Source organism: Cariama cristata, unplaced genomic scaffold (genome assembly GCF_000690535.1).
Source record: "Cariama cristata isolate BGI_N322 unplaced genomic scaffold, ASM69053v1 scaffold5246, whole genome shotgun sequence".
Taxonomy (NCBI): domain Eukaryota; kingdom Metazoa; phylum Chordata; class Aves; order Cariamiformes; family Cariamidae; genus Cariama; species Cariama cristata.
In genome coordinates this window covers 9,477-33,207 of record NW_009622549.1, presented here as the reverse complement: position 1 = coordinate 33,207, position 23,731 = coordinate 9,477, and the positions used below count along the sequence as shown (strand labels likewise).

At 38.1% G+C, this 23,731-nt stretch overlaps 1 protein-coding gene across 3 annotated transcripts in view; it reads left to right on the top strand.

Annotated features, from left to right (window-relative positions):
* Positions 1-21,217, top strand: part of NR2C1 (nuclear receptor subfamily 2, group C, member 1) — a 39,461-nt gene extending 18,244 nt beyond the window's left edge. For 2 of the 3 annotated variants that reach the window (XM_009702364.1, XM_009702363.1), the window contains 10 exons: positions 1,172-1,351; positions 3,787-3,934; positions 4,031-4,121; positions 5,429-5,613; positions 8,991-9,153; positions 10,599-10,720; positions 14,088-14,227; positions 16,162-16,299; positions 20,022-20,127; positions 20,659-21,215. In XM_009702364.1, the coding sequence (XP_009700666.1) occupies positions 1,172-1,351; positions 3,787-3,934; positions 4,031-4,121; positions 5,429-5,613; positions 8,991-9,153; positions 10,599-10,720; positions 14,088-14,227; positions 16,162-16,299; positions 20,022-20,127; positions 20,659-20,833 (1,448 nt within the window). In that variant the 3' untranslated portion in view covers positions 20,834-21,215. Of the gene's footprint in view, positions 1-1,171; positions 1,352-3,786; positions 3,935-4,030; positions 4,122-5,428; positions 5,614-8,990; positions 9,154-10,598; positions 10,721-14,087; positions 14,228-16,161; positions 16,300-20,021; positions 20,128-20,658 lie in introns of all 3 variants that reach the window. The other variant, XM_009702365.1, reaches the window with a different exon arrangement.
* Positions 21,218-23,731: the final 2,514 nt, after the last annotated feature.

Sequence of the window (23,731 nt, the reverse complement as noted above, 5' to 3'; positions counted from 1 at the left end):
TTAAGTATTCACAGTCCAGCTGCTGTTAAAATGTTTCACTTAGTCATACTCCTTTCATATATATGATGCTCTAAAAATTTCACATTTAAATAATGTGGTAATGTGGTTGTGATAAAGGAATCTGGAAAACCTATCAGAATTTCTAGACGCTTCAGGCAGACAAGACTGATGTATCTAAAAAAGAGTTTGTGAGGAGTGAGGAAAGAATCTAAAAACGCATTTTCCCAAAAATTAGTTCATATTTCAGATTTATTTCTGTAATGTGCCCTACTTAGTTCAAAGAGCAGCCTTAGTGCCTCTGCAGTATGTATTTTGAGTGTTTGTCAGTGATCTTAGGTTTTAGAATTTTTTATTTTTTTTTGCTTCAGGATCATAGAATTAGAATGGTTGGAATTGCCAAGACTCCCTTAATTAAAACCAGTATGTTTTAGTAATATTTGTATTTTGTGCTATAGCAGAATCAAACCAATTTACTTCTGAAAGATAATTCTTAAACTTGACTTTTTTGTGTAGTATATCCTAGTAATTTTTAGATGTTAGTATTATATATTAGAAAATTCACAGAAGAACTGATTTTTTTTAAAAAAAAAACAACGTATTTAGCTATTTTAGAGTATTCTTTCATTGAAGTTTTACTGAAGGAACCAAGGATGTACCGTTACCCTGTTAGGAAAATGAAAGGTGAAAGTAAAGCTTTGAAGTGATTCCCTACTGCTGTCAAAGGCCATGCTTGTGCTTTCCATGGTTCCATTAGAGTTAATGCATACGATTTCAACAGCTGAATTTGTAATGAGCAATAACAGGGCTTGACTGTAGGGACATTTAAAAAAAATTGCTAAAGAATGTATAAATTAAAGGAGTTTCTTCTATGTTCTTGCTAACCTGGTTTTTTAGCTTTTTTTAACACAGCTGTCAACAGATTCAGCAAGAATTTAATAAGCAAGTTGTCTATTTCTGTCCCATTTAAGTGCTTTGAACTAGAAGAATGGTTCACTTGCTTTTTTATGTTGTATAGCCACGATATATTTTAAGATCTGTAACCCACAGGGCAAAAAAGTGTTCTTTTTCTGGGTAAAATAGCAAATACTTTGGTTTTGATAAATATAAACTCTAAATAAAATAATATTACAGTGCAAAATTACTGTCGTGATTTATGTTGTTCTGTAACTAGGGCGTCACTATGGAGCAGTAACTTGTGAGGGGTGCAAAGGATTCTTTAAAAGGAGTATACGGAAGAATTTAGTTTATTCGTGCCGGGGAACAAAAGACTGTGTCATTAACAAACACCACCGGAATCGATGTCAGTACTGTAGGCTGCAGAGATGCATCGCGTTTGGGATGAAACAAGATTGTAAGTCTGAATAAGTGTAAATTATTTTAGCTGGCAGCTATGTTAAAGTTTGTGTTACGAAAGAGATGCTTTGTATTAACACAAATTGTTATCTTGATTTTATATTCTTAAATTGTTGTGTCTTTTTCCTTTAAGGAATTGTACAAATTTGGTGTATCAGAAGTCTGAAACGTTTTCAAGCATACCTATTGCTTGACCAACTTCATAAGCACATTGCATGTGGTAAAAGTGAACGAATTGTGTTCCTAGATGGCTAATGTCAAGCATGTCTCTATCTTTGGTTTTTATATGTGCAGTTCAATTTTTCTATGTGTAAATTCAGCTACTGAACGTTTTGAATCCTTCTACCTTCTTGTTGCTTTTTCCACAGCTAAGATTACTGGCAATTGCTGTGCACTTTTGGCAAAGCTTTGCAGAGACAGTTATTCACAAGGCAGAGATCCGTAGTGCCCTGTGTTCAGTTCTTACCGATTCCTGCGGCTTTCAAGTTCCTTTTTAGATTTCCGTACATTGGATGTAGTGATATTGCAATACCACAGCGCTATCAGAATACTAAATGTGCAGAAAATCAAGGAATACACGAATTCTTCAGCCCCAGTTCTGCCACGCTGTTGCTATACGCGCAGTGTTAGTCTTGTCCTCGCTCTCTGCCATCCAGCTCTGTTTTGCTGACCCTCTTGAACCTCTGTGGACGTGCCCCTCCTTACAGCCCTGCTTCTGTCAGCAGAAACCAGTAACACTTTTCCAGCACAGAGGGAATGAAATCAGAAAGGGAGGAAAGGCTGGAGTGGTGAAAGTGGATCTTTACCCCTTTACCTTCTAGTTCAACTTGGCGGTACTTTGTCCCTCCACAGAAGACTTTTTAAGTGGAAAAAAAGCGCTGGGGTTGAGGGTCAGAAGGCAGGAGGAGGATCTCTGGGTGGTGGTGGAATACCGAGCGGAGGATAGGATTGTTTTGGGGTAAGAAGTCTCATTCCTCAGTGGAGTAGGGAGAGGAAAGACAACTCGGCACCGTCTTGTGCTGGAGCTCCCTCCATGGGGTTATTCGTCCCTTGAAGAAGCCCTTTCTCAGCAAACTCGGATCCAGCTAGCAAGCACAGGGTTAGCAAAGGAAGGTAAAAGACTTTTGCCTCCACCTCCCACCCTTCCAAAGCACCATTTGTGGCTTACGGACTAACTTTAATGGCATTGTCCGTACTTGATGATATTATGACATTTGGGTTTATGATACTTACCAATGTAAAAATTCAAATAGCATCACAGTCTGCTACTAACTTGAAAGCTTTTTAATTTTTCTGTTTAGCTACGCATTTTCCAAAACTGTGTAATTGAAGAAAAAAAACAGGTTTTTTCCTGTTTACCTTTGTGTTTTAAAATAATGAACATTCAGGATTTTCTTTGTAGGTTTAAACAGTTTCTTTGTGCAGTACAACAGTAAAGAGGCTCTGCTAGCCAGTAGCCGGTGCTTATCAGGCTGGTGAACTGATGCATATTTTAAATTATGTATAGGCCTGGTTTGTGACTCTCAGGATCTTATTCCAATCTATAAAATGACTTTCACCACTTTAAAATTGTGGAAGAACAACTTACTGCATATGTTAAAAACATTTGTACTTTGTAAATACCTTTTATTAATTAAGTTTTACAGTAACAATGTTATGTTGCTTTTCCAGAAATTAAATTTTCCTTTTAAACTTTTAAAATCAAACTGTAAACTGGTTTCTTTTGGCTTTATTCCGTAGAGCTAGAGAGTTCCCCATAGGGTATAATACTGAAGTTTCATTTTAATGTTCTCTAACCATTCAAGGGAAGATGATGTGTCTGTAGGCTAAAGCCCAGATTCAGTCCACTCAGTTACACTGAGCTATTAAAATTAAAAATCTGCTTCTTCTCTGAAGTCGGTGGTTGTGGGTCGGGATGTCGCCCAGATCGTAAATGGTCTGAACTGAAGTTTGTGAACATCCTTTTCCCACTGTATTGTCCGAAGTCCTAACCTGAGGAGCTTCTTTAAGTGCAGCAAGTTATGTGGGTTCAACCCAGCCCCTCAATCCACGGAGAAGGGTACCATGGGTCCTTTCTGAATGAACTGAGAGTGTGGGGTAGTGAAAGGGAGAGAAGGAGAAGCCGTAAGCCTCCACTTAAAGGTCCAAATTAAAAATAAAGTATAAGGGGATTTCTCCCTTAATTGTAACTTGAAAAATGCAGTGTCTCTATGTTTGGTCTCAAACTTTGACTGCTACATCATTTCATTAAGAACAAACCAAATCAGTGTGTTGTTTTTTACCCAAGTTGTTAGCTTATTGGTTATGGGATTTTTATTTTTTTTTTCAGAATCATTATTAAAATTGCAGATTAAAGAAAGAGAAGAAAAAAAAGGATTATTTCTTAGTCTGTAATTTGGGATGTGACTTAATAGTTGTATATTGTTTTGTTAGCTGTGCAGTGTGAGAGGAAACCTATTGAAGTGTCAAGAGAAAAATCTTCAAACTGTGCAGCTTCTACAGAAAAGATCTACATTCGGAAAGATCTCCGTAGTCCATTAGCTGCAACTCCAACTTTTGTAACAGATAATGAAACAGCACGGTAGGTAAATTCCACTCAGAAGCAGCTGTCTCTGTTTCCTGCAACAAGAAAATTTAAAAATTAATGAAAATTAAAACGTGTGCTGTTTTGTGTCAGATCAACAGGTCTGCTGGAATCAGGAATGTTTGTTAACATTCATCAGTCTGCAATAAAAAGTGAGCCTGCTGTGCTGATGACTCCAGATAAGGTATATGATGATATGACTGATATATCGAGTTGACTGCTGTAATTGTGTATGTAGGGAAGGAAGGGTGTTCTGGTTTGTTTTACTTCTGTTTTGTTAAATTCATTTTTAAAACACTCCCTTTACAATATTAGCCAGTGTTGCAAATGCCTTCTCTTCACAAGAATGAATGCTTTTAGCTTTGCCTAGTAAAAATGCTAAAAAACTCTACAAAGTAAATGCTTTCCTCCATGTTTTTAGAGAGCTTGAAGGGCTGCATTATTTTTCTGTGTATTGGGTGATCCTGACACTTGGATATTTCTTTTGCACCAATAAAGCCAGGTGTTTGCAAAACCTCTGATGGCTTTATCACAGTGCATTTTATAAATACTGTTAGGTTTTTTTTTTTCCCCTGAATTGCTAATTTTTTTTTGCAAATCTAATCCGAGCTATCTCAGCAACAATCTTATTTCTGAGCTGGTTTTCCTTTGTTTCCATTTTGCTACACTTACTGATCCACTAAAGCCATGTGGTAACTTCCCTATATATACACAGTAGGAAGCTTTTGTATTTTTCTAGCTGATACTAAATTACCTCATAGTGTTCTCATGCATTTTACCTCACTCTGTCTGCAAAGGGCCCCATCAAAAGTTGTTTATTCCATTTCATTTTCTGGCTCTGGCTGTAGAGTATGACAACACAAGCTAAATGACATGTAGCATGCTAGTGTTAGGGGCAGCATACTTGTCTGTAATCATGCACTTTCCTTACAAATTTTTTTTTATGGGGCAGGGTGGGGAAACATGTCCTAGTGCTTCTCTGAATTGCCAGTCAGTACTGAATCACCTTGTTCCCTTGCAGTTAAATACAGACATAAAAACCAGAAAGGCTGCAGCAGAATTCTTTTTCTGCTTGCTTTTAAAGGTGACTTTTTATCCATTCCTTCTTTTCAAACATTCTCCTACCCTATTACTACTGACTCATTTACACGAGGAAGGAAGGAAGGTGCTAAAAATACAGTCTGGTGCAGTCTTACAGTCCTAGTGACTGACTAGTGAGTGGAGATGATAAATGCTCTTTCTGCACTTGCTTACCCTCTGTAGCATTCTTTCTGAAAGACATAGATAGCTATTACTTGTAAAAGTAAATGTCTAAATATTTCATATTTTAGAAGCAGTGCAGTGTCTAATTGCTGTGTTATGATGAAAACAATAATTTTCTTACAGGTCTATTCACATGCTCAATTCTTCATTTATGTAAAAGTTAGAATCTTCTTTTGCAAGTTATCTGCTGCCAATATGAGAGAATTAAAAGCTCTACTTTTCCCTTAGGTTGAAGCATGTCAGGGAGATTTAAGTACACTGGCAAACGTGGTGACTTCATTAGCAAATCTCAGTAAATGCAAAGACATGTCACAAAGCAGTACAGAGCTATCTATGATTGAGAGTTTAAGTAATGGAGATGCCTCATTATCTGAACTCCAGCAAGAAGAACAAGCTAGTAGTGATGTTACAAGGTAAGGCATGTTAAACTTGAAAATATTGTTCTTTTCGAAAAGATCTCTGTCAATTCAGACCATTAATTAAATCACTGCAGTGTAAGAAATTTATCTGCATTAAAAATAGTAATAATAACAGCCTAAGCTTATGTAGAACATAAATCTTGTAAGATTCTTCCAAGTGAAATCAGAAGGAAGTTCCGTTTGAGAAATAAGTACTTTCAGTTGTTTGTACTTGAAATGAATTTCAGTGTAAATGTTACGGCTGATTTCTTTACCTTTTGGTTGGCCTTGATCTTGTACTATAGACTTAGTACTTTCTGTCATCCTGGAAAACTGTTTCTTAGAGGTCTCATCTGTGTAAGTAGTTTAATGCCTGTAACTGTTAATTGCCTTAAAACCTTGAAAAGCATTTTCTTTCTACACAGAAGTCACAGAGTTCTCACCATCAATACAAATACTTTCATTGAATATTTTACAAACTTGTCTCTTGCACTGGTTTTGACTGAGCATACGTGTGAGATACTCTGTGTAGCACATACTTAGTTATTCCGTCAATAACAATCGTGTTCTTCCTTGGTTGTCATCTCATGCAAGCTTCTGACAGCTGTCCCAGCAATATTCCTTTACGCACCATCTACATTGTACGTGCTGTTTTGAAAACGCATATGTGGAGTAAATCCATCAAGGAAAAAAAAACATTAGTATAGAGTGAAGTAGTTTGTATGAACTGAAATACAGGATTGCCTCTATGGTCTCTAGTGCTTTGTATAATTGCAAGCAGAACGCTTTTTTTCTGCTCTTTTCTTTATATGCTGCTTAGAAAGTCAGTGTGACTTTATGTAGGTGCCAATTTGGGCCTTTGCTGTGTCCTCCTAGGTAAAGAACATAAGCATGTGCCGTGTAAATAGTATTGTTGTACGTGCTGATAAACTTCATTCACTGCTATGGCTGTTCAAAAAAAATGTAGTGATTTTTCATTTCTTTATTTCCTGGCACTTTCAGATGCTTGCTTTTGCCAACTTCAGTGTTTCTGTTCAGTTTTAAAAATCTATCCATGAAAAGGCGTCATCAAATTCTCTCAGCCAGAGAGCCTGAAGGAGCGCAGGCTCGGCTCGGTGAGACTCTTGCCCGGGTAACCTGATAGATGTCCGGGGGGGAGGTTCAAGTTAAATGCTCCTGTGAAAGGGAGGTTGGTACCCAAGCAGAAACTAAAATTTTTATCTAAATCTTTCCATTTCCTTGCCAGACCATATGCCAGCTATATCTCACAGACATAGATGTTTACTGAAGAAAAGGAGTTTAAGGGATTTCAGGAAGCAAGTTTATCCGTCCGTGTTTTTCATGAATTTTATTATATTCCGTTGTTTGCAGCTACCGTAGTTAAGCTTGCACTTTTTCTGACACAAATTTAGCATACAACTGGGCTGCTAGCATTCTGCTGCTTTTATGCTGTCATGTTATACACCTCATCCTCTAATGGCTTCATTATCTATGTCCATTTTTTACAGTTTATCAGCAGCCCTGTATATCTGTTAGTGACTGTGCCCGATGAGAAGAGAACCAAAGTTGTTTCTAGCAAAGGATGTCAATACCACGTATTTTAACGTTGATTACGCCTTTTTTTACTCACCTCGTGGGCTAGGTTTTCGTCGCTTCCAGGCATGCTTTGTTCTAGGTTCTCTTTTCCTTGGTGTTTTACCTTGCAATCATTGCTCATGTTGGGGCTTCGTGCATGAAAAGGACCCGCAACGCTGAGCGGTGAGGAAGCAAAGCTTCTGCTGACTTCTGCTGGCTTTACTGCTGCCGGTTTATGAGATAGGAGGGAGAAGATTTCTTTGAAAGCAAGCACTCAAGAATAAGTTGGAAACAAAAGTATCACGGGCAGACATGGTTAACCAGTGTACCTGCCCACCCTATTTAAAAAGGTCTCTTCAGCCTGTACTAGAATAAATACAGGATCGTGGCAGATGCATATGACATTTACCTGTTGGGGAATTGAGAAAACTTGTTCCTCTCTTACATTTCTGTCTCCGCTACATGAAGAGCCCTGCAGACATTCTGTTTTTCCTAAGAAGCAGCTGTCACTGAGCTGCTGGGTTTGCCTAAGGCTGCCACGAGTGAGCCACGCAGGGCCTGAAACTCAGATCTCCTAGCAGGAGTCCAATAACATACCTTCTAGAGCTTACCCATGAAGGCATTCCCTTTGTGCCTGTTTTCCATATACTGGAGACAAAAAGCAGCCCAGCCACATCTGTGTAGTCCACTTGTGCGTGCCTCCGTCACCCTCATGCATACAGCTCAAGCTATACAGGCCAGTGTCGGACCAGAAACCAGTGCATTTACCATCCCAAGCCTGGGGCAGGGTCAGCAGCTCTTTTATTGTGCTGTTGCGTTGGGTTGTAAATGGTTATGTCAAACGTAGTAAACGTAGATTTTTTTAGGGTGTTAATGAGTTTGGACAGCTAGGGAAAAGAACAGGCAAAGTTCTACTCTAGACTTCGGCATTAAATCAGTCATTTTAGATTCTGTCTCTGTAAATTGAGAATCAGCTTTACATACAAGCTGATAATCAGGTTTTGTGAAGTTTTCAGTCCTCAGTCCCTAAGTTTGTCATGCAACACTATACAAACGATACCCCCTCAGGATATGTCATCTGTCTGCAGGCAGTCATCAAGTCTGTATATTTTTGATTGAAGATACATCGGTTGTGGTTCTCAGGTGTATTTGTGAATAGGAAAACAACAAATTTGTTATCAAGCAGCAAAATGATGAGTATTGTATCTGTGCTTGTCCTGAGATCTCCCCCGTAACGTTTGTGCGTGTGACAAGTCACTGCCCCACATCAAAGGGTGCTAAGGATGGTACTGAAAGCATGAGAGTGCTTTCTCTTACATATTTCAAAACAGTCTTTTCAAATTAAGTTGAATAACATAACCACAACTCAGTACTTGTTAAAAAAAAAAAAAAAAAGCTTATTCATAGCAGCAAAAATCTGTAACATTTATAGGGGCATTAAGTCGCTTTAACAGCAGTCTGATGATCATGTCCTCAAAACGCTCCTGCCAGCATTCTCGGTAAACATCACTAAAGAGATCTTGAAAGGCAAACTGTGATTTAGCAGCACAATCAATATGTCAAAACTGTGAATCGGCTGGCAACCAGTGTGAACAGGATCTGCTGCTAATTTTTGTTTCACAGCCACTGTAACTCGGAGTTTTTAGGGATTTTGTTTGATGGAGCATTGGGAAAAGCAGGCTACTGACTTTTATTTTCCAAAGCTGGTTCTTTGAGACAGACATCTAAACACAGGTTTCAGACATGTGCTGGTTCCTCCTAAATTGAAAGTTTCTAAAATGAGATTTTTGTTTGTTTGTTTTGTTATGATCTTCCAGGGCATTTGATACTCTTGCAAAAGCATTAAATCCAGGCGAGAGTGCGGCGTGCCAGAACTCCGACAACATTGAAGCCAACGTACAGCTGATCGGTGGAGAAACAAGCATGAATATCGTTGAAATAGAGGGGCCGCTACTCAGTGAGGCACATGTAGCATTCAGGGTACTTAATATTTTTTTACCGTCGACTATTTGTAACCATTTTAACGTAGTAATACAAAATAATGAGCTGATTAAATCTTGCGTTGAATTTCTTAGAAGAGCAACTCTTTGTTCAGGTATTGGCATTCATTTCTGATGAATGCAGCGCTTTTGTTCGCCGGTTAACTATTTGTTTGAGAAAATATTCAGCTCTCTTCAGTGGTGTAGCTGCACTGTTTAGTTTATAGCTTCTTACCTTAGTAATACTAGGTCATCCATGCAGAAGGATTTACATGGGTAAGTGTTGCACGCAGCATCCACATTCCCACTTGTTAACAGGTGGATCTGATGCAATCCACAACTGGATTTTGAGACTCTTACAGGCATTTGTCAGTATGGGATTAATTTACTTTAATCATTAAGGGGAGAAAACGGTTTCTTTGTTACTGAACCATACACTTTCTGGCTTTATTTCTCATTTTACCAGCCTGCAGAAATTCTTCTATCCATTGTTTTCATCTTATTATTCATGGACAAATCAAAAAGTTTGCTCATCTGAAAACTTCTTCAGTACCAGGCATTTTATTAAACTTTGCCCCTCTCATCAACACGTTTTGATCACTCAAATGAACATCTCTCATTTGATGTCAGGTTTTTTTTTTAAATTGCCTTAGCCAAACCATTATATTAAGAAGTATTAATTTCTGAAGATAAAACTGCAACACTATAATTAGCAGTTTGGGGTCAAATCCCGCTTTCTTCACATATGCAGGTAACGCCACAGATTTTAGTCGTGTACAATGAGAAAGGTAGAGCTGGTCCTTTCTGATGTATATTGATTGTGGTTTTATGACTTGGGAGCAGCTGTGTATTAGGTATTTTACTCACATCAAAAGATTTTTGATGTATTTATTTGTAAAATATTAATTCAAAGTATAGGAAAAGATGTTTTGTGAAACAAAATTCACACACACAGAGTGTCCCTAGGAATTGTGGTAACTCCTCTAATTTTTCAGGCTACTTATTCCACTCCTTTGGGCAAAGCTTTAGAAAGTAATGATGCCTCTGTGTTTGTCTTGTTCATGTATTTATCTATATATAAATGTAAGCAACTTCAGTCTAACTACAGTGATTCTTCTAAAACTTGTATTCTTTGAGAATGTCTCAACTTTTGAGTTTTATTTCGGATTTTCCATCTCCAGGTGACCCAGACATGAATATTTATCTGAGATAAAGATTCAAAATTTTTGCCTTTTTTGTTGCTTTGTAGTTGCTATAGGCTGTAACAGTGTGGCTAATAATGAAAAAGGCAGCCATTCCCTTTTATTTCAGGATTAGAAAACAATTTTACTTTTTCACTTAAAAGAGACTGTAAGACTGATCTTTTTATTACCAGGTTTTCTTTTTAAGAAAGTAAAATAACTGACTTGCACTTTTTTTTTCCCTTTTTTTTTTCTTGGTTGCCAGCTCACCATGCCTTCTCCTATGCCTGATTATCTCAACGTTCACTATATCTGCGAGTCTGCCTCCAGGTTGCTTTTCTTGTCCATGCACTGGGCACGTTCCATTCCATCTTTCCAAGCTTTAGGGTAAGTGTTCAGTTACTCTATTCACTCAAGTTGTGAATATGTACTTTTTAATTTTTTATTTTCACTGTCTTCTTCAGGGACATTTTAAAATACAAATCTACTTATTAAAACTGTTTTATAGATCTTCATCATGAAGGTAAATTTTCTGAATCAAAACTACTCCTAACTTCAGTCCAATTCAGGTACTTTGGTTGGGTTTGGAAGAAAAAAGGAGTAGATTTATAACAATCAAATGCCTGCACACTGCTACTTCTTTAATAAATTTTTAGTAAATAGGCCTGCCTATCATTTTTTTAATAGCTACATCCCAAACTATGCTTATCAGGCAGTCACCAGAAAGAAGCTCCTCTCTGGATCCCCAAATACTGTTATCTTTATAGGTGAATTAGTAGTAATAATTTTGCCTTTAATAACCTATATGAAGAAAATGGTTAACTAGATTCAGCAAGCATTCAGGTTGAAGCTGTTTAATTTCAGGGGGGTTTCCAAAAACAAACGATTGCTGTAACCAGAAGGTAATTCTTCTTGTTCTTGTTACAGTTTGTACAACAACCTGCTTTTCCAGCAGAATTCAGTGTATCATTTAAAATTCTTAAGCTAAATGTAGTGGTCCATTGCCAGCCATCATGGGAAAACATCTCAAAGCAGCATGGGGAAAAGTGATTTATGTTATTTTCAGAAGTAATTTTATGAAGACACATCAAACAAATTAAAGATGCTGTATCAGCTCTGACACAAACGGAGTATAAATCACGTTTGTGTGTTCTCATCTACAGTGTTTTGCTTTAATTCAGTATAAAATAGTGAATGACTGTAGCAGAAAGAGAATTCCTTTTTAAAGGGAGGGGTTGTCCCCTTTTCCAGGGAGGCTGTTTAAAGCAGGATGATCTGTGATTACTATTTGTGTTCACTCAGATGTTTAAGCCAAATGATTCTGCATTCTTTAAGGAAGGCTACTATATTGTGTGTAATTGAAACCTATGTTTTGGAGAAGGAAAAAGTAAAATTCTCTAAAGTTAATAGTAAGGGTAAAAAATTAGGTAAATATGATGTTTTATTTTAGTAGAAATTATTGCCCTGCAGAATTTCAAAATACGTAGCTAATTAACATAGTACATTATATCATTATAAATTTCTAAAAGGTTTTTGTAACAGAGAGACACTGTGAATTAGTGTTATAACAACAAACGGGAATTGCTTTTTTAAAATAAAATGTTGTACAGAAGACCCGTCTCTCTCAAAAGATTTAACAAGAAATGCTTACAGAAAAATTGCGTTTTTTTTCCTTAATATGTTACTTCCCAATATATTTTTCTGTTTGAATAAAAAAAAAAGGAGTAGGCTGTCTTAATAGTGTTAATATTCACCTGTGCTAGCATTTACAGTTCCAGTCAAGATTGTAGGCAACAGTATATTTAAACACCATTTAACATAAATACAGAGTTTTCCTTTTGAAGAGCTTAAAAAACTTTTTTTCAAGTGCAGATTTATTTGAAATTAATGCAGCTTTTTTAGTTTGAGCATATTATGTACTATAATTTTGACTTTTAGAATGATGACTCATTTCAGTTTTAAAATGAAGAGAAATTCATGGTACCAGTAATCGAGAGGAGCTGACGAGCCAAAACAAAATCATAGTAATGGTTTGGTAAGGAAGGCAGATAATTGTGTCCAGGTGGTTCCCTCCTCAGGCAATGCTTTCCTTAGTGCGGCAAGGTAGTTGGCTTTGGCATACTGATGTAGTTAACGATGCCAAATCGTTGCTTACTTCATCCTCCTGCACGAGGGTCTGGGTAGGCAAGAGAGATTCCTACCGAAACCTTCATCAAGCTGGTTACAGCCTCTTAGGTTTTTGAGGCTGCTTAAGTTTGATCAGCTGGTTCTGGTCTAAGTTTGATCAGCCATAAAGGTGCTCTAGATCATGCATTTATCTACACACATACTAGCTGAGGATGCGGTACGCCCTGTTTTCACTATTCCTCAGCATAGTCCCTTTGACAGGAGGTGAATGGGGATGTAACACGTATGTGTAGAAGCTGCATGTACAGTGTCATGTCTACCATAACAAGAACTTGATCACAGTAAAAAATATTGCCCTAGGTAAGCTCTCTGTAATCCAGTGCAGGACAAGTCTACGTTAATCTGTCATATGGCATATTAGTCTCGCAGTAAATCATCAGAAATGCTCTTGAAGATTACATCAACGTTCTTGCAACAATCCATTCCATTCTGGTTTTGTAGTTGAAATCCTAGCTTTAATATGCTTTTCTTCTTTGAAAGGTCTTGTGCTTCTTTGAAATTTCCATTATTTATATTTACTGGCTAAAACTGTGAACCGTGGTACCTGAATTTGACTCCTCACTGGTAGGATTTCCTTTTTAAGGTACTGAGCTCTTGTTAAGCTCTACGAGTTAGAGATGCTTGGTGAAACTGAGAATAGGTTACTAATACTGAAGTGCCTGAATATGGATTGATAGAACTAATTTTAAGCTTCAGCATTTGACAAAAAATATGAAACTTAATTTAAGGACTAATTCTTACAGCAAAGAAGTGAACCGTGGTACCTGAATTTGACTCCTCACTGGTAGGATTTCCTTTTTAAGGTACTGAGCTCTTGTTAAGCTCTACGAGTTAGAGATGCTTGGTGAAACTGAGAATTGGGTTACTAATACGGAAGTGCCTGAATATGGATTGATATACCTAATTTTAAGCTTCAGCATTTGAAAAAAAATATTGACTGCACATGAAACTTAATTTAAGGACTATTTCTTACAGCAAAGAAATCCTCATGACTTCTATTTATACCTTGAAGTCTGATTTCAAACCTTATTCCAAACATGAGGAGGATACAGAAAATAGCAGTCAGGAAGCTCAGGAACTTGATCTCACATGTTCCATTTCACATGTATTTTTAATTAAAAAATTATACCAGCCTGCCAGATTTCAAGTAAAAAAAAAAAAAGACCTTTGAGTCTATTGTACATCCACAATACAGGAACAATGCAAACTTTTTTGGTCCATGCATGTAAAGGTTACTAAAAAATTAGTGTAAATCGTAAGAAAATTAGCATGATGGAATACACCTAGATAGTTGCCATTTACTGTAACTTCAGCTTGCTTTTGTGACAGAAATGTATCTCCTTTTAGATCACTGAAAAAAAATTACTCCTTCACAAAAGTCACTCTAAAACAGGTATTTTAATCCTAGCATGCAAACAAAAATATTTTTGATGCAGGGCTTCATTTTGGTACTGGTTGCAATGGCTGAATTAGGTGAATGTTTTATGAAGTGTTCTTCAAATGAAAAAACCTCTGTGAATGCAAGTGGCTGCTTTTATTAAGTGGAATTATTGTATTTTTTTAATAGACAGGATAACAGCATATCATTAGTAAAAGCCTGCTGGAACGAACTTTTTACGCTTGGTCTTGCACAGTGTTCGCAAGTTATGAATGTGGCAACTATATTAACTGCATTTGTTAATCACCTTCATGGCAGTTTACAGCAAGGTAAGGCATATACTGTGCGCATTGCCAGACTTGGGGAATTACTTAATGTGTTTCAAGTTTTGAATTGCGCAGAAGCTTTTTACTTGTCCTTCAGCTGTTAATGAAAATTTACTGTTGTAGAATTTCATGGTTAGTATTGAAACAAAATAATACTAGAAAATACAGTGCACAAGATGGAATTTTGTAGCGATTTTGCAAAAGTCAGCTATGCTAATACTTACCCCCAAAATAAAATAAATAAATAAAATTACCCATCTGTCTAATAGAGGTTAGCATTTCCTGGGGTTGTTTTTATTGTGTGTCTATGTAATGTCTAATAGTGTTCTGCTGTTCTGTTAATATCCTTAGCCCAAATTAGGAGTACTTCAGGCAGCATCGACGTTAAGAACACAAGTGTATTGGGAATATGATTCCTCTGTATCGAGGGTGGCAAGTAAAGAGTGACCCACCTGCCCTTGCTGTTCATAGCTGTGAAACAAAGCAGCCGAATGCCAACTGGGTGATACGTTTTCTTTACAGAACTTGGCTTGTTGACTTCTGTATACTAGTTTTAGACTCCATGCAAGTCTTCAACAGATCTTCACCAAGTAGTCTTTGTTCCTTATTAATCCTCCGTCCTGCATCTTTTGCATATTTTTTGTTCAAATGAAAGAGAAGTCAGTTGGCCGCCTCTTTCATTTACTCTGCAGTGAAGGAAATGTTCTTTTGAGTGGTAGGGGAGGCTTTTAGCTAATCTTTGTGTGCTCATGAACACTGACGAGGTTGTCAGCACCAAAAGATAACCAATCGAAAATAGTATAGTCTTCATCTGTTCATACTCAACATAGTTTTAATAAGGTAGATGCACATACAAAAATCATAGCATTTTCAGGTTTAACTAGATTTTGGGTTTTTTTTGCTGTTGTGTGTATGAAAATTCACCGTTGTTAATGCTATGCAAAACCAGATTGGTAAGCTGTAGAAAGACAGCCCACCAGACTATGGATTTTTCCTCTCCTTTTATGATGAGAGAATTAAAGAATTATTTCTGAGAAGTTTTCATGATTTAAAACTATCCACAAGGTCCTGCTATAAATAATAATAGTTTATAATTAAAGCAAATCAATTAAACCACTAAATGTACTGGATCAGCTAAAGATACTAACAAATCTGTGAATGTCTTTAGGAGGGATATAAATGGAATTTGGGAACTCACTTTGGTCAATATAATTTTTAAGAATATTCACGAAAAAGGATATTGTCATAATTAATCATGGGTTTATCATTACTGCCAATATATTTTTTGTCATTTAATTTGGGAATTCAGTTTGAATGACAAATCAGAAATCTATAACCCAATGTCTTCCAGTATGCAGTATGCCAGCTGCAGCATCTCCAAGAGATAACAAGTTTGGGGGGCCCAGGGACCCCTAGTTTGATGGATTGGGGAGGGAAGGGGATTTTCAGGCTACTTAGCTGTTGCTGACCCAAGGGGAACAGCTCTGCACCGACCACATTCCCCTAGGTGTATAGTACACCTTCTTTTTCAGCAGTGGCTTGGTGTTTGACTAAAATAACCCACGAAACGGGGCGTTAACCTACCTCATGGCACCTGACCCTTAGATGTAGAGCCCAGCTCTGCAGTAGCAGTGTCTTCACTTACAAGTAGTCTTTCCCTTCCTAGATCATTTCAAGCTCTAGTCCACCCCTGATTACTGGAAGCTTTAGTGGCAGGAAGAGACCGAATTGTACAACGTGAGAGGAAAAAAAGGATTGTTATAGTCCATAATTGTTGGTGTCAAGATTATTCAGACCTAGTATGTGAGTTTATAGATGGCGTATATTTCCCACTGTTTGAATCTAATAAAATCATTCTTTTTAAAAATCCAGTATGACCACATTTTTTGCATGTGTGTTGACTTGAGGGTTTTATATTGACGTGTGTGTTGACTTAGATAAGCTGCCAACAGACAGAGGAAAGCTAGTAATGGAGCATATCTTCAAATTGCAAGAGTTCTGTAACAGCATGGTTAAGCTCTGCCTGGATGGATATGAATACGCGTATTTGAAAGCAATCGTCCTCTTCAGTCCTGGTATGTAACTATTCCAATGTAAAACTTTAATCTGTGCTGGTTTTTGCCATATAACTTCTGCCTGTTTCATTATAGGCAGTTACTATCACCTGTAGAATTACTGCCTCACTTGTTGTGGGATCTTGGAAGGTGTGTCATGAGGACTGTGGGAAGAGGAGGGTCAGTCTTTTAATAGTTGAATTCCGCTTTGGAGACTTATGTTTTACTCTTGTCTCTGCCATTGATTTTTTTTTTTTAATTATTATTTATTTATATATTGCTTTTAATTCTGTGCCCCCTTTCTGGGGTACTTTTTCTGAGGACCTGCAGTTTAATTTTCAGAAGTGTTGCTCCTGCACATCCAGCTGAGATGGATTGAAATTGGGTTTTCATTGTATGAAAGACTATCTCTCTGGACATCAGTTCTCACATGCAAAAGTACAGAAACATATCACCTCACTTCACATAGGTATTTTGAAAATAAATATTACATATGGCTTTTCTGGTGAATGAACGCCACAAACATTCCGTTATATTATTATTTCTGTCTTCTGAACAGTATTTGCCTAAGGTACTCCAAGTAACGTTAATGGACATGCATTAGACAGTGAAGATAAAATAATGATTATTTTTTCCTTGTGGGAGATTAGTCTACAATATGGAGCAAGAAGCATCGTCTGGTTATGACAGGTAGTGACTGGTCAGTTACATTATGTGACACACATGCCTGGACTGTAGAAAATTACAAAATTAATTTTCTTTATTTGAAAATTGTAGAAATAACTTTTCACTAAAGGCATTCAGATATTCTATCAGGGTACTGCAGGTCTTAGATTCATTGTCAGAATTTAGAGATTTAATATAAAACCAAAACCAAATCTTTTGAGAAAGAGAAATGTATAAACCTCAAGTACTTTCTGTGTCTCCAGGAATTTGTCACTGTCACATTGAGAAAGCAAATCTTCCATCACTCCGTTTTGCATTAGAAAGTTTTAAAAGCATCAACAGTTTCCTTAACCCTCGTTGTTCTGCCTTTTTTAGATGCTGATGTCCCACAGAAAAAATCAAAGCAAATTCTAAAAAGCTGTCTGAATCTTAGTGACCTGCCCCCCGTCAGTAGTGTAGGATATGGAAGAGAACCGGGTATTTGGTTCGGCTCAGTTCTGTAGATTTATTAGATCTGAGAAGAACTTTCTTTTTCTGTTTAGATGCAGTTCACCCTTTCATAGAAAAATCAGTTGAGATGAGGAAAGGATTGCGAGGTTTTTGCTTTGCAGTTTCACTCATATTTACACAATCTTTTCTATATGTAGCATCTGCAAGGAGTATCCTCGTCCAAGTGCACAACAAAACCCTGCGTGTCTTCCAGTGCTTTTCTTTCTTTTTAAATTTTTTTTTAAAATATTGCATTAATGGAAGACTTCTGAGATGAAAGATGATGTTGCAAATAAGAGGCAGTATAAGTAGTGTCAGAACCCTCCAGGAAAGACGATAAATTCCCAGAGGATATTCCAGTGATAGTCTTCTATTGTGGATCACTAAGGAAAATCACATCCCGAGTGTTTTTGCTATAGAACATAATCCTGCTGCCAGTCCTTATGACTAGGAGAATCTTGCGTGGTTTTATGTGTTTGCTTCTACAGTCCACTGAAGCACAGGAACGATTTCAGTTTTCTGATAAGCAGTAGCCACCGTGAGTTTAATTGCAATATTAAGAGCACTTGAAAATGTTTGCAATTTTTCTTTTCCGCTGATGACTGAAGAGTTACCTGGCCGCCTTAGCATTATTTCAGAAGAGGCAGAGACTTTCTTTAAGTGGAGGGTGGGAGAGTGTTTGCTTGTTTAATTTTAGTAACTAATGCTTGCAGGAGATGTAATTCTCCTTTAGGTGTTCCTTACCCCAAAAGAGTCCTTTCATGGCGTTCCCATACTCGGAACTGGTACAGGTTGCTCCAGGAAAGAAACTAGATGATGGAAGAATACCTCAAGCCCACTTTTCTAGCATAATGTCCACTAGGATTTATGACAGACTCTGTTGGCCTGTCTGAAGAAATCAGTCCTTTTAGAGAAATATTTTCTGGTGTCTAAGAACCTTAGACTTGCAAAGCAATATTTACTTATTTGTTAGTTTGAAGTTAATTTGTTTCCTTCCAGTTAGATTTGACAACACAAAAGGTAGAAGGAAAAATATCCTGGGGAAACAGACTATATCCAGTCACATGATTGAGATGAACTGTCTTCAGCTCACGTGCTTTCAGGATCACATTCCTAATGATGCATAGCTGCTTTAATGGCAATGTATTGTCAATATTCTTGATCCTCTGAGCTGTATAACAAAATGTTCGTGTGCTTAGAAGTATACGAACAGTACCTTGAACAGAAGGGATGTTCTGGCAATGATTCGCAGGCCAGAAATTACAATTTCAGGGATTTTACTGCTTTGCTACAGGATGGGGCTGCGCTGCCCATGCAGCAGAGTCCTAAAGTGAGAACATCATCTTGAGCAGGCCCTGCTGATTTGCTGTCTTCCACAGCTGGAGACTGGAAGATTACCGAAAATCTTCTGTGCCAAGCCAGCTGTTTGACTGTCACAAGAAGACTTTGCATTTTTATAAATGGCTGCTAGGGTGCTAGCAGCGATCTTTGAACTACTGTTTTTGGCAGCTGACTTCTAGCTGTGTTTCTGACATTGCTTTAAAAGCAGCGTCATGAAGCAATGCATATTGCATGTCACGACAACTCTTCAAAATGTGTCGCCTCAAACTTACTAACCTCTTGTCCTCTGCATAAATTTGAAATCATGCTTTCAGAGTGACTGAATTACTATATAGGACAAAATATTCCTCTGTGAAATGATGTGCTGAGGGTATCCAGTGTATCACGTAACTGCTAAATTACTCTGAAAGCTTCGATATCTGCAGAGCTAGACCAAAACCTCCTGGTTTTGTGGACAGAAGGCCATATATTTGGAGAGGAGGAGTGACTGTTAGAAATAATCTTTTATCTGACATTATTTGGCAGCTCATTTATGATCCCATTTCTGAAAAATAAAATCTACATGATTTGTCATGCTACTGTGACAGTAAAATATTTACATTAAGATAGATGGATAATAAAAATTACGGATCATATAAAGTGTTTAGAATTACCGGATAATAATTTCCAAGAGTGACTTGGCAGTTAGGTTAATAGTCTTTCATGTTAGCAAGACTTAGATTTCAAGTGTTTAAATCACTGCTAAAAATTATGTTTAGCACATTTGAAAATTTTGCACCAAACAGTTGAAAAAGAATGATCTGCTGCGTATCTTCTGCAGCTTTTAGGAAACAAATGGTTCGTAGCCTTTTCTTCTGCTTTTTCCACTGATCTTAATTTTATCCTTCACTTCCCACCCAAATGCTATTTGTGCCTACAATATTCCAATAAATGCCAGTGTATTGAAACAATGCTGTTCTACCGCTACACAAAGAACAGAGCTGTGGCATCAAGATTGATGTAAACATTGCAAGCACTGCATTTATTTGAACTCTTCAAAATGTCTAGTTGTATTTAGTAAAAACTAAGTAAAGCCTAAACATAGGGAAAAGAAATACAAGGAGTTAAAGCAGTGTCCTCCACTAAAACTGTGAAGTTGCTACAGCTACGAAATAATGATTTCAGTATGCTTACAATTAGATAATGTGTACGGATTTTAGTGCATCATGTCTAGAACAGGTATAACAATGTAGAGTGTGTTTTTTCAGATCACCCAGGTCTAGAAAACGTGGTACAGATTGAGAAATTTCAAGAAAAGGCTTACATGGAGTTCCAAGACTATGTAACGAAAGCATATCCCGATGATACTTACAGGTCTGTAAACTTAGATGCTTACTTGATTGATCCTGTTTTCAGAACATCAGTGATACTGATTTGTGCAGTATTTCTTGTAATAAATACGTACATTTTCTTCTTGCCTTCTTAAAGAAATTACCTTTAGAGCACTTCAAATATTATGCAAGTACTCATACGTATTATGAGTGTTACTTACCTACTTATTATTTATTTCCACAGTGAAATATTGGAAATAAATATTTTTAATGTTTTCATTTTGAGTTGTGCCTACTTGAAATATTTCCTTATTTAGTCGTAAGTCTAAGCATTGTACAGTCCATGTAATTGCCAGGCATATTCACATTTTTTGTACTGTTGAAGACATGACTGAACATAAATTGAATACTCTACTGGTTGAAATATTTAAGCCTTTTATGAACTAGATACAGCAAATTTTGACCAGTATTCTCCCTTGTTAATTTTTTTCTCTTCTCTTACTGATAACATGATTGTGAATAACACCAAAATCTGTGACCACAAGTAACGCTTTTTACCAAACGTGTTTTCCAGACTGTCTAGACTTCTTCTCCGATTGCCTGCTCTTAGGCTGATGAGTGCTGCCATCACTGAAGAGTTATTCTTTGCAGGACTAATTGGAAACGTTCAGATTGATAGCATCATCCCATACATTCTGCGAATGGAGACAGCGGACTACAACTCTCAGATAATTGGTCATGCCGTATAAAAGTAGCAGTCAAGGATTCTGTACCATGGCAGTCATGGTAATGTAAATGCATACCCTGTCTCCAAGAGATGGCAATAAGCCTTCCCACGCACCTTTCCAAAGAAGGCTAATATTCCTCCTTTCCAGTACACTTGGGAAACGTGGTGGAGTGTCTTAAGGAATAGAGCATCGCTTCCTGTTTTTCATCTGATCTTCAAGGACTTGTAAATTAACTTGATATCTGAAGAAAGTCAAGAATTGTCCATCCTATTTTTGTAGATAGATGAACTTGGAATATTTGTTTATGAAGTCCAGGCTTGTGAAGAAACTGAAGAAGCTTTGACTGAACTAAGGTATCTCAACTTAGTTTGATGTTTTGGACAAATAAATTAACTTTCCTCTCTGAGTTGTGTTCTCGGTGTTTTGCTGCTAGTTCTTTCTCACTGATCAAATGGAAAACACATGATCAAACATCCTGAAAAGGCCAGTGTTTCCATGGAAACAAGACCGTTACAACCAAACTTAGTTTCTCCTGTTGTTTTGAAGAGAGATTTGTTTCTTGTTGAATGAAACCCTGGACACCAGTACAAGTGCAGGGAAAGTAGAAGTTCACATTTTAGAATATTCTGATGATATGTTGATACAGTTGACCAAAAGTGATGCAGCAAAGGGTCCACAGTGACTGGTGTGGATGCAGAGGAATACTGTGTTGTAGTATTACATCTTGGTAGACGTCAACTGTTTTATACTATGAAAAACTGACAGAGCAGTGTATACTGCAGGTATTCAAAGACAGCGTCCTGTTTTTTCTGGTCTCAGAAGTGAAAGCTTTTTCACACTACCCCTCCCTCTTTCATACTCAGTGCACAATGATGAAGGCATTCTATATGCCTCTTAACTTTTGTTCATGTCTTTATTTTTTTATTACTGTTAGCCTTTGGCTATGTAGTTCTCTTTTCCAACCAGTCTCTCATGATTATTTTTTGGATTTGACAAACTCAAATTTAGTGCTCCTCCCTATGGGAGCATGGTCTCTGCTGCTTTTCCTTTCCTTATTAGAAACGGGTCTAGATACTTCCTATATGTTGCCTGACTCGTACTCTGTAGCTCTATCTAAGGATGGGTTTAAATGTTTTTCTGTCTTGAGGCATGTGCCTCACTGGCAAGTAACACTGACATATGGTTGCTTCTTGCCTCCTTTTGCAACAGGAAGTTATATATCCCCAGCACATTTAATACCTGTTGCTTAACATGAGAGAAGTATCCCAGTAGAAGTGGTGGTCTACCTCTGACGCTAGCATTTAGGATTATCTAAACCTTGGATTAAGGCCGAGGTCGATTCATCATGAACCTTCTCTTTCTCTGGCAGTGTTGGGTGAGGAAGAGCCTTACCCAATCAAGAAGCACATGGTTGCACCAGAAATTGCTTAGCCAAAAGATCAGCTTGAATGGGGGCCTCTGCCCACTCTGCAGTAGCAGCCCCAAGGCCACCCTAACACCAAGAGATGACTAGATGAACCTTGGGTGAGTTGTGTAGCTTTTCTCAGCACCCCAGGATCTCAACCAGCCAAGAAGAATCAGAGAGCTGCCTCTGACACTGAATTTCTATGTTCTTTTTAATTCCACTAACTGAGCTGCTTGGATCTTCCTCCACCCAAGCTCTGTAATCTGAGGCTGTACTACAGGATCGGTCATACCCGATACCACAGACCCAAGCACTCAGTGCTGAGGAGCCCTGATGGGTTGGAGCCGTCGCCCTGCTCTGCCTCGGCACTTGCTGGAGGATGGCCTTCAGTGTTGGAGCTAGCCGTGGCAGCTCAGCTCTTCCCACGTTTCTCCCTTTCAAAGGGCGGGGGATTTAAGCTCTTCATCTGCGTTCCTGGAGAGCAGTATGAGGACCACTCCTCTGCGTCTCAGGAGGTATGCATCTCCTCAGCAGGGTTTATGGAAATAGGAAAGACAGTTGCTGCCAATATGCTGTGCTTGTTGTCTCCCCAGGGGTTAGAGGCCCATCTTGCTCTCTGTAGGACCAAGTTGCAGATGGGAGATCTATCATTCTTCAGTTCAGCTCTCCTTAGAAATTCTGACCCTGCTTTCTAGCCCTGTCCTATCCCTCACCCACTTCTCACCCTAACAGGCATGGGAGATTTACAGGCCTCTGTGTTAGACCTTCTAAGGAAGCTGACAGCATGCTACTCCTGAATATTTTGGAGGTGGTTTCCCAGGCATTCCAGTACTCTTGGAAGAGTTTTAATCCAATATTCCCCAAATTCACGTAACCCAGATAACAGTAAGATGGAAGTAAAAGCTTGTTTTCCTTCTAAATGCAAATCTCTCTCACATCCTTGCAGAAATCTTTTACTCTGTAGCCTCAGGTGTGATTTGGAGTTCTTTGTTTACAGCTGGCCAAAAGATTCAGCTGATGCAGACTCTCGCATGGTACCATCCAGCTTCAGAAACAGCTGAGAAAACACTGATGTTTCTACACACGTAGCCATTGCATCCCTCAGCTCATCCATCTTTATCGGAGAGCAGTCCAGGTTTGAAGAGCCCTTGAAGGATGATCCAGTCCAACCTTCCATGGGAAAGGGAACCTAGATGAGATTATCTAGTACCCCGTCCAATCGCATCTTGAAAACCTCCAGTGATGGGGACTCCGCCACATCCCTGGGGAGGTCATTGCAGTGATTGATTCTTCTCAGCGTAAAAAATGTCTTTCTTATATCGAGATCTCCCAAGACCTTTCAAAGATGATAGATGGTGGGCTTGCACCAACATCAGCCACTTCTCTTAACACCCTAGGGTGGATTTCCTCTGGGCCTGTGGATTTATGTGGGTCGAGCCCTTGCAAGAGGCTACAGACCAGCCCTTCCTCCACTACTGGTGGGTCACCACACACGTTGTAGCTGCTTGATCCTG